Raw genomic sequence first — 10,031 nt, 5'->3', positions numbered from 1 at the left:
AGATCTGATAAATGAATGCAATAAATCTAGTATATCAAATACTAAAAACTCCAATGGCCTGTGCCTTCCCTACCAAAAATGGTTTCAAATCTCAGATTAACTTTGAACGTTATAACGAACGAAACGGACGAAAATGTTTTGGCAAACAGAATGGTGTAATTTATTAGTTACACAAAAGTCACTTGTATTAGACAAACTATAATCGACAAACTCATCACATTTCTTTTCGAAAGTCGTTCATAAAGAAGCTTACATTTCGATATATTCCCTGCCATTACCATCGATCATGTATAACATCAATGACCGTAGCTTGCCTGGTTTGCCAGGGCAGTGAAACCGTCACAATATCTGCATAGATTTTAAAATAAGGGACAAATGGAGCCAGTGTATTTTATTGTAACGTCTGAAAGTTTTAAATCATTCCTTTTAGGTAGCGCGCCTCGAAACGGAACTTTTTGAACCTTTGCTCAAACTTCCTCTAGAAAATTTCGACCATTCACTTTCATAATCAAGAATAAAATATCAGGGGTTACCATGGAAAGTTTGAGGATAAAGATAACAAGTTACCTAAAATTAACGATTATATTTTGAAATTCAAACTGGCTGCTACACACTGTGATCGCCCTTTTTTGGGGGTATTAATTTTGGAATTTTCGCAAAGGAGACTTCATTTACACCACGTAAGCGGCAGACCGGAAACGAATTGTTACGATTGATAGGTCGAACATCTGTCTCCATTCTAGCTCTGTGTGTTAATATTTTCATGGTATTCATTTCCCGGTTTAGAAACTTCCAGAAGCTTATCCCATTCCCCGGCAGGCTAAGGCCATGATATCTTCTGCGACGAAACATCATATACACTGTGTCACATCTACTGACAAAGATTGAAAAATATAGAACACTTTTTATGGAAAGCATCTAATTACGTCTTTACATCTTTGTATTTAGCAAATGTCTCAAATTATATTTAATGGAACCTATAGTAATCTAGTTAAATCACACTGGCACATCTAGGTGAACGCCTTGTATTGATGAGCCCCAGTAAGGCAAGAACCTCTCGGATAATTGCGGTATTGGTAGCATATATCGTAAGATTGAAACCATTGGATTTTAGGGATGTCTTTAAGTGCTTATGTTCCGAATCATTAATATTTGTGGGAAATTGTGACATCTTTTGTAATATACAGCGAACCAGATGTTCAAACTGTACTTCTAGATGCCTTTATTTCATATTTTACAATTTAGATAATTCCGTGCCGCTCTTTCTCTTCCCCTTGGAGTAAAATCCATTGGTCTCTTATCTATTACATATCAATGAAGTGAGGGTTGTAGAGTGGTTGCAGAGCATTTAGTTTAGGCTACATTTAAATCTTATACATTTTATATAACACACTTTATAGCTATGAAAAGATACTGAACGATTGGTGACAGACAAAATTACTCTATGTACAAAACCATATGTATCTGGCTGTTCATAACTACAAATAAGTAAAACATGTAAAAGAAAAATTATTTAAGACTGTGTAACGGTTAAATTCCAAATTAAATTGGACGAAATGTCCACTTTGAAAATCTGTTTTCAAGTGTAGTGGTGACAAATCGATATATAAAATGAATTTTTAATGCCATGCACGTACACACTGTGATGGAAGAATGGTGACTGTTTTTCAAAGTAACGAGAAGGTAGTGTATAGACCACAAGAAAATTAGCGATTCTTATGCGGCAAATAATACATTAACACACGTGAACGTCTTCATCCTTTTTGAGGATGTTTTCATTTTAACACGATTGGAACTAATTGGGGATAATTGGATCTTCATATTTTTTTTTAACTTCTCAAAAGTATTAGGTGCCTTAATGTTGCAATATTACAAATAACTCTTGAAAACAAGTGTATAACTTAAAAAGAAAAGCAGATGAGCTTACGTTTGCAGATGAAACCGACATTACTTCACCATCCAATTATCGCAAATTAGTTCCAATCGTGTTTTTTTTTTCTTTCCGTAAAAGAAGCACATTCCTAAATACGCACACAAACAAAATTAAGTCTGTCTCCAATCAGTGGGGACCAAGTGCGCATTCAATATTCAGCGACTGCTGCCCAATCCCTGTCCAATCAATTGGCCGATCGAATGACAAAAGACCCATTATCCTATTTTACAATTTTCTACGACAGCACATCCTTCCCAAACCATCGGCCAACATGATCAAAAGTCGTCTGTTTCACAATTTATTTCATATTACGCAAATGTATATGAACATTAAGTTTGAAATCGGCAGGAAACATCCTTCTACGTCCACTCTACAGACTCTGCGTTATTCAGCGCAGGCTCGACAGGTGGAGACTTCTAAATGATATATGGGGGATGTAAACTCTTGCTTAAACATGTTCTACATGCAAATTGCAAAATTTAAACGTTAAATATTAGTTAGTTTAAGAGTCTATTGACAAATGACGAAAAAATATTGGTGCTTTTCGTCCACGTGAAAAGTAGTCGTCACAACATTAAACGTAAACGATACGTAAATCTACGTACACAAGCTTATTTTTGACCAAATGTCTTTCCGTTAACTTGCCTTCCTGAATTAGGGTAAGTAGGTAGGGCACTTCATTTTTCATTTTCAATGGGGAGAGCGAATCATAAAAACAGCAACATTTAGGCAAAATCCTATGTAAGGTTAAAATGTGTGTGCTTCCCTTAACATATTCTCAGGAAACAGAGTAGTCGGTCGGGAACTTTATTTTTCATTTTTAATTTGGTGCGATCAGGGAAAAAGACAGAAAATTTTGGCAAAACCATGCACTATTTTTGATATGCAAGGAAAAGTTCGGGTCGGAGGGTTTTAGATATAGGGTAGGTCAGGTTATCGGAAGGACATATTTTCATTTGACCTTACAACAGCCTAACAAGATATGTACACTTGGTTGATCGAGTAACCTAAGATATATCAATAAATATGTATCCATACTTCAAAATGAAATAATTACGTCAAATGAAATGATAATATCGATCAAGACAACACGACAAGCCTCAGACTTTGACCCTACTTTGCCACACTGGGACATCATGGTTTGATTGAACACCGTGGAACTGTTGCCAGTTACTCAGTAGTCCCCGTATCATTCTTTGAATCTTCTTACCTCTTTGATTTGATGCTATAGCTATCAATTTTGCAAAATCAACTCATTCTATAAGGATCTACAATCTCATGAGGAGGTATACACTGAATACAAGACAAAGATTATGTCTTCGCCGTCATCTACACGACCGAAGCATGACGTTTACAAGTCAATCCAGTCATCGTCCTCTATTTTTTCCTTCTCCCCTGCTCCTGCTTCGGGCTTTGGAGCTCTGTACACAGACAGACTCGGGTTGTTGTGCAACGTGATTGCCAGCCACCAGCGATTCCGATGCAGCTTCGGTCGTTGGATTAACAGCGGCGTCACGAGTGTGAATTGACGATCTGTGGAAAGAAGAAGCGAGAAACGCGCGAAAAGTATAAGTAAGGAGCGGGCCAGCCACAAGAAAGAAAACATGGCGACAGACACGAAGGAGTTATACAGCGCGGGCTGAAATTTACTTTGAAATAAAGATAAATGCAAGAATATGAGTTGTTATTTTTAATATATAAAGTATGCCTACACGAAAAAATTCTGACAGGCAAATAACATTTGCTCTTCTCGTCTCGAGGATTATTTGAAGAACTGCAGCAACGGTACTAGTTATTGTTGTTATAGTGGAACTGTTTTACCGTAGAATGTTTACAATAATACACACACATAGTCGATTCCATGAAAGAAAGATATGTTGAGTTTTTAAGTCAAAAAGTGGTACTACGTGTTTTGAAAAGAGTGAGCATATCCCGATCCACGTGTGGTACATGTTTACCATGAAACTAGCATGTTTCATTAAATTATCTGGGTGCCAGCTGTCAACATACACTGAAAACAAACATTCGTTTCGTTTTTTCATCTAAAAATCGAAAATCATAAGGCCTTTGTCATTTTGCACCATTTTAGATATTGATTGATATAAAACACTCTCCCCTTGAAAAGTATTCTCAAACTAACGGAAATCTTGGCCTTGCGACGTTAATTTACCTTTCTTAGACATCTTCAGTAGCTTTGAAGTTGCAGCGTCAGTCAACACGATGTTTTCCTCAAAGCCTCGTTTTTTGCCCATCATCTGGTCGTGAAGGAGAATCTTGCAGAAGGTGACCAAGACAGGGTGACAATGGGCAACCTCGATTTGCAGGAATGACAAATATGCAACGTAACCTAATAATTGAAGAATACAATCAAAGTGAAAAACCTGCAATTCAAAGTTAGTTAATTCGTCAGTTAGTCAATCAGACTGTCAGTAATTGAGTTAGTCAGTTAGTTAGTTAGTTAACACCCTAGTTACAGGTAATTTGTTTATTAGTTAATATCAGAATGTTCGTTAGTTTGCTGTTTGTTTGCTCTAGTACCTCGGTTAGTGCTATTTGTTTATTTCTAGTGATTTTGTTATAGATTGTTTATTATTTTGTCACTTAGTTTTAGTTTGTTAGTACTTACTGTGTTCCCGTACGTATTTCAGTTGTTTTTTTTTCAAATACGTTGCTTTGTAGTTATGGTAGTTTATCTACAGTCATATGATTAGCAGATTAGTTGGCTTGATAGTCAGCAAGTTACTTTGTTAATTATTTTGTTGGTTTGTACCAGTACTGAGATGTTCTGTTTAATACGCTAAGTTGTGTAGTTTTGTTAATTGTAATAATTTTATTTTAATTATTAATTTGCTAAGTAAATTAGCTAGTTAGCTATCTAGCTAGCTAGCTTTTTAATCACATGGAGAATTTGTCCTTCTAACTTTGGGAATGTATTCGATGTACATACGAAGAAGTGAGCGCCGTAATGGCGGCAGTCATAATTTAAATGTGACCTATATGGCTGCTCCCACATCACTTTGACAAGAATCCCGGACGCACGGCGGACTAGAGAAGTTTTCACCACCTATCAACGTAGCTCTCTGCTAAAGGCTGTAAGTCCAGAATTATGTCGAAGTAAATTATCCGTACGTTAGTAAATTGACTCTAAAGTACGAGAAGCAATATATAATTGCTAAATTGTGATCATTGTGTAGATTTGAAAACCTATCCTCCCTTTACACGCCCTGTCATTCGCTGTTGAGTGTAAGAGAGGAAGGTGTGAGCACACGTTACCTCGATCTAAGTTTTCGTATTCTCTCATCAGAGTGCTCTTGTCGATTCTTGACAGAAACAGTGTTCCGAACACCATACCCTTGATGGCCCTCAGCAAACAGGACAGCAGACCGAGGATAACGTTGAAGAAGAAGAGGAAATATGACATGATGTGGAAAAAACGTCTGAAAAGGAAACATTAAACTTATATGGTAAGTTTTGACGAACAAAGTCAGGCAATGGTTCGCATGGAATTTATCAATGTGTAGAAATCTTCTCTAGATGATACATTTTTGGGTTCAATAGACGCTCGTCACCCACTGACTAAATTTGCAATGTTTCATCGCTTCCGCAGTAACACGAACCACAACAAATCACTTTCATTTGTGACAACCAATCAATAATTTTCACTAGTTATAAGTCACGTTAGTAAACATGGTCGACATCGAGTATCTATCGGTTTGTAGATGGCTGCAGAGTGTTAAACGTTTGAATTTTGGGCCCCTATATCTGCATATCCACATATGATTTCCAATACCTGAAAGCAACGGTTCTTCTTTGCAACTAATATCGTGTGAAATTATAAAATATTTTGGTGATTTTACGAGACAAAAAGAACCATAATGAGTGCTAGAGATTTTTATATATGCTGACTAAACAAGAGTCAAATAGATGAAACGAGTATGTTAATTTCACCCACTCAGAGAAGTGAAGGGCTATGACAAAAGCATCAACTGCATTAATCAATTCAAACGTCACTTCTTGCCGTTGTAAGAGAAAGGTTCTATTCTGTTTGTCGACTCGGCTTACGCCTGCGTATTTAACATACCCCAACAGGATCATAAGGAATTATTAGTATAATGAGTAAAAACAGTGTTATTAATAAAATTATGATTATGAATATGTTGTTAGCAAAATTTGATATTTCTGTCATTATTGTATACTTACAAAAACACCCTACTGCACTCGAACCCTGAATGATCATCAGCATTAAATTATGCTAAATGCACGCAGTTGTAGTACAGACCCCCTAAGAAATTTAGTATATAGTTATAGTTGCAGCATTGCACAGTAATGTGCGGTCACAGTACTCCTTCAGCAGTCTCTATATATAAATATTAACTTAAATTTATTAATAACATAATTTTTTGCAAGTTTGTAATGACTAATAATGCTTTATGCCCCCAAATAATGCCTGAATGTACTGCTTTACGGCAGGCGCGCTTTGTCTAATAAAAATACCCCTATTATAAAGTTAAATCGGTCGCAGCCATGCTGTTTCTGCTTTGCCTAAGAATACTCAAAGCTGATCCAAGACGTTACCTGTTAGTGATGGCTAACATCGCTCCTTTCTCTTGAAGGAACACAAACTTCGACAGGAAAAACTGCACAATGAAGAGGAAAATAGCGAACACCATACTCGGCCTGTGGAGAAAATGTTGCCTCACTTTAAAATCCTGATCCGCCTAATAACTTGATAACCTTAGTGCTCGTTTGTAACCTCCATAAATGTAATAATTTCCACAAATGTAACATCAATCGTAATTGCAATGAAATACACCAATAAATATAATATTGCCCGTAAATGTATAAAAATCAACCATACATGTGATAAAAACACCACCATAATTGTAATAAATTGTAGCCATAAATGTTACAGTAATAAATATAACACCAATGAATGTAATACTTATCAACCGTAGGTCTAAATGTAATAAATCTACATTGTCATCGAATCTGAAGAATTATCCCTAAAATACTTATCTATGTAATAAAGGGAAAGCAACACTACGCAACGTTCATATCTTGGTTGTTTGCGTTTAGTGTATTTTGTAAGTGTATTTTACGTGTCGTTGTTTTGTGAATAGAACTGATAAGTGTGGATTTCAATTCAGCTGTTTTATGAAAATTTAACTTGTTGTCGTCATCTCGATGTCTTTCAAATCACTGCCAATCCAAACATTCCCGTTTTCTTCTTTTAATGTTGGTAGTTGGGTATAATAGCTCAGACTACATTTTTAAAAATCTCATTGCATCTTTTATGTATGAAAGTACGCCCCAAAATAGCAAAAATTAAAAGGAAGGATAGAGAAGGAAAAGCGAATGACAATGACAGAGAAAGGCGAACAGAAAACCTAATTAAGTTGCAAAACATTTTCTGTACGTAATTTGGCGATTGGGAAAATTTTCAGTGCAAAATAATATGAAGGACAGTATTATCACCCTATTCTGTTATCAAAATATTGTCCTTCATCGTATTTTACACTATATTTTACTATTTTAATGATGACCTTGTTCTTCGCCCAATTTTGCAGTGATAATACTCAGGTGCAGCCAACGGAGCTGTTCATCGAAAAAGCTATTCCAGGAGCAATTTATGAGGGCAGGGGAAACTTTAATTTTGCTAGGGCAGGGGACATGTTTTTAGGTGACAGGGGAGCAAATTTTAGGGTTTTTTTTGTAGGGCAGGGCGGATATCGGTTGATTGTCTAGGGACAGGGCTTGGCGAAAAACTTTTTGAGGGGAATTGTTTCCAGGGCAGGGGAAATTGTCAAGTTTTTTTTCGCCACAGGGCGAGGGAGCTTCAAAAATTCACAGTGGGGAGGGGAAACAGGCAAAGATAAGTGGGGAGTGGGTAAAAATAAGGTTTGAATGTGGGAGGGTAAGTCGAAAAATTTTCTGTGGGAGGGCAAATTATGAACAGCTAATTAATTACCCTCTTGACTTAAAATTAATCAGTTCACATTACTCGTCATACACAATATATCTTATCATAGTAAGGACCTTTTTTAAAGTGCATTGTTCGTTGGCTGCACCTGAATACTGGCCTTCGCCATATTGTGCATTTTAGTATTGCCCTTTGTCCAATGTCATTGTGAAAATACTGTTCTTCACCCCATACTGCCATGAAAATACTCTACTCTACCCTACTCTTCTGTGGTGAATATAGTGTCCTTCACCATATTCTGCCCAAATAACGTTGCCCTCCGCCCTATTTTGAATAGAAAATACTATCTTTCGCCCTATTATGTAGTGAAAATGCTGGTCTTTTAACCCTTTGGTCCTGATAACTGTCCTTAACCTAATCTAGAAAGATTACGCTGTTTTCACTCAATTCCGCACTGAAGGTGCTCTTCTCGTTCTTCCTATACTTAGAAATATCATCCTTCGCCGTCCTTCATTGTCCTTCATGTTAGTCTGACCGATGACAACAAACCTGGGGTTTTTTGTTGCCTTTGTTCTTTCGCCCCTGGCTGATTTGCATATTTCCGACACATACAGGGATACAACCATGGTTTTATTTTCGTGTGTTACTGCTATACGCCATGATTGTTTAAGGTACTTTAAGTTACCCACGATGTCATCAACTTCCAAAATAATGCAACAGCGACGGAAATCACGCTTATGAAAAGCCACATTGTCCCTGTAATTTTATTTTGTAAAAGATTGTACAGCTACGTTGCTTTACCAAGAATAAATCTTCATGACTTACCAAAATATGTCCAGTTGCTTTATGAATTCTGAGTTATTGCCGGTTTTCATAGGATATATGACTTGGTAGGCAATAACCACGGTTACGACAAGCTGACCCGCCACCAGAATCAGAAAACCTGCGTATTTGACAAACGAAGAACATGAACTGATAGCATGAGTTGAAGACGACACGGATATAAAAAAGAATCTTATAGCGTAACCATACATTTGGAAACTTCAGCTCAGAGTAACGACTTCAAGAACGATGCTTCTATAACTCCTTTATGATAAAAGTAGCGGCAAAATAAACGAAATTATTTATATCCTGTCCATATGTTGGTGCAGGTGACTACCAATGATGTCCAAATTCCCCGACTGTGAATGGCTTGTTTACGCTCTATGTTTTATTCTAAATAATGCATTTGTAGTTGGCGTTGATATCCCTAAAAATATCAACAGTGCTAAGAAGATATATTTCAGTCAGGCAATTTATGTTTTTATTTCAAAGTAGACATTATGGTGTGTTTTTGGGAGTTTTTAAATTTTCTTTTTTTAGGGGTTCGGGGTTTTTTTGCAGATGATTTCTTCATATAAAGAATGCATCAAAACATTACTTTTCAATGCAATGCACTGTCTGGCGTTCTTCATGATTGCATTACATGTTGGGTTCATTCACAGACCATAAAAACGTATATGGTTCAGTGTTATATTGCGTAAGAACAGCATATTGAGTTCACATAACGATGGAATGCGTTCGTCGATTAGGCCAAGTGGTAGTGGGTGTATGGAACAGTACTTCTCCTTCAGTATACCACGTGTGATTTGACCTTTGTTAACTTACCCCAGATGATGTAACCTATCTGATATCCGGCATACCGAAGACAGGAGACCTTTGAAAGCAAAAAAAGTCATTATATTTATTTTTGTGACCCCGGAAAACCTGCTGATTGAACCAAACAAAGGAACATAGTGGTTGCAAAATTGAAGTGGGGAGATGAAAGCCCATGAGTGAACTGAGTATCATGAACGACGACATCAACATCAGCATTTAAGAATAACATTAAGTTGTAGTTGGCGTTGATATCCGTTGATCATGCCCCCCCCCCCCCATCTTTTTCGCCATAGTCGCTCATTTCGACAGGGAATTAATGAATCAATGTATCTTTATATACCATGAGGCTTGTTGGAGCTGACCGACGCGATATTAGAAACGATGTATCGCCCTTGCAAAGACGCATGAAATGGCTTCTGCAAACAAATAAACAATATATAACATTAAGAAGATACCTCTCAATACAACTCCTGATCTAACTGCCGATTGCATAACTCGCATGAGAAGTTGGAAAACTCAAATACAGTAAGTGCGCGGTTA

At 36.9% G+C, this 10,031-nt stretch overlaps 1 protein-coding gene across 1 annotated transcript in view; it reads right to left on the bottom strand.

The window, feature by feature from the left end:
• Positions 1–136: 136 nt before the first annotated feature.
• The window catches only part of LOC139121688 (stimulated by retinoic acid gene 6 protein-like), a 42,571-nt gene continuing 32,676 nt past the window's right edge, over positions 137–10,031 (bottom strand). Inside the window, exons 11-17 of the mRNA XM_070686769.1 lie at positions 9,832–9,907; positions 9,501–9,549; positions 8,679–8,796; positions 6,509–6,610; positions 5,207–5,370; positions 4,104–4,280; positions 137–3,466 (exon numbers count right to left, since the gene is read on the bottom strand). Of these exons, the coding sequence (XP_070542870.1) occupies positions 3,285–3,466; positions 4,104–4,280; positions 5,207–5,370; positions 6,509–6,610; positions 8,679–8,796; positions 9,501–9,549; positions 9,832–9,907 (868 nt within the window). The 3' untranslated portion in view covers positions 137–3,284. The remainder of the gene's footprint in view (positions 3,467–4,103; positions 4,281–5,206; positions 5,371–6,508; positions 6,611–8,678; positions 8,797–9,500; positions 9,550–9,831; positions 9,908–10,031) is intronic.

This window comes from Ptychodera flava, chromosome 21 (assembly GCF_041260155.1).
Source record: "Ptychodera flava strain L36383 chromosome 21, AS_Pfla_20210202, whole genome shotgun sequence".
Lineage (NCBI taxonomy): Eukaryota > Metazoa > Hemichordata > Enteropneusta > Ptychoderidae > Ptychodera > Ptychodera flava.
This window is presented reverse-complemented; position numbering and strand designations above follow the sequence as displayed.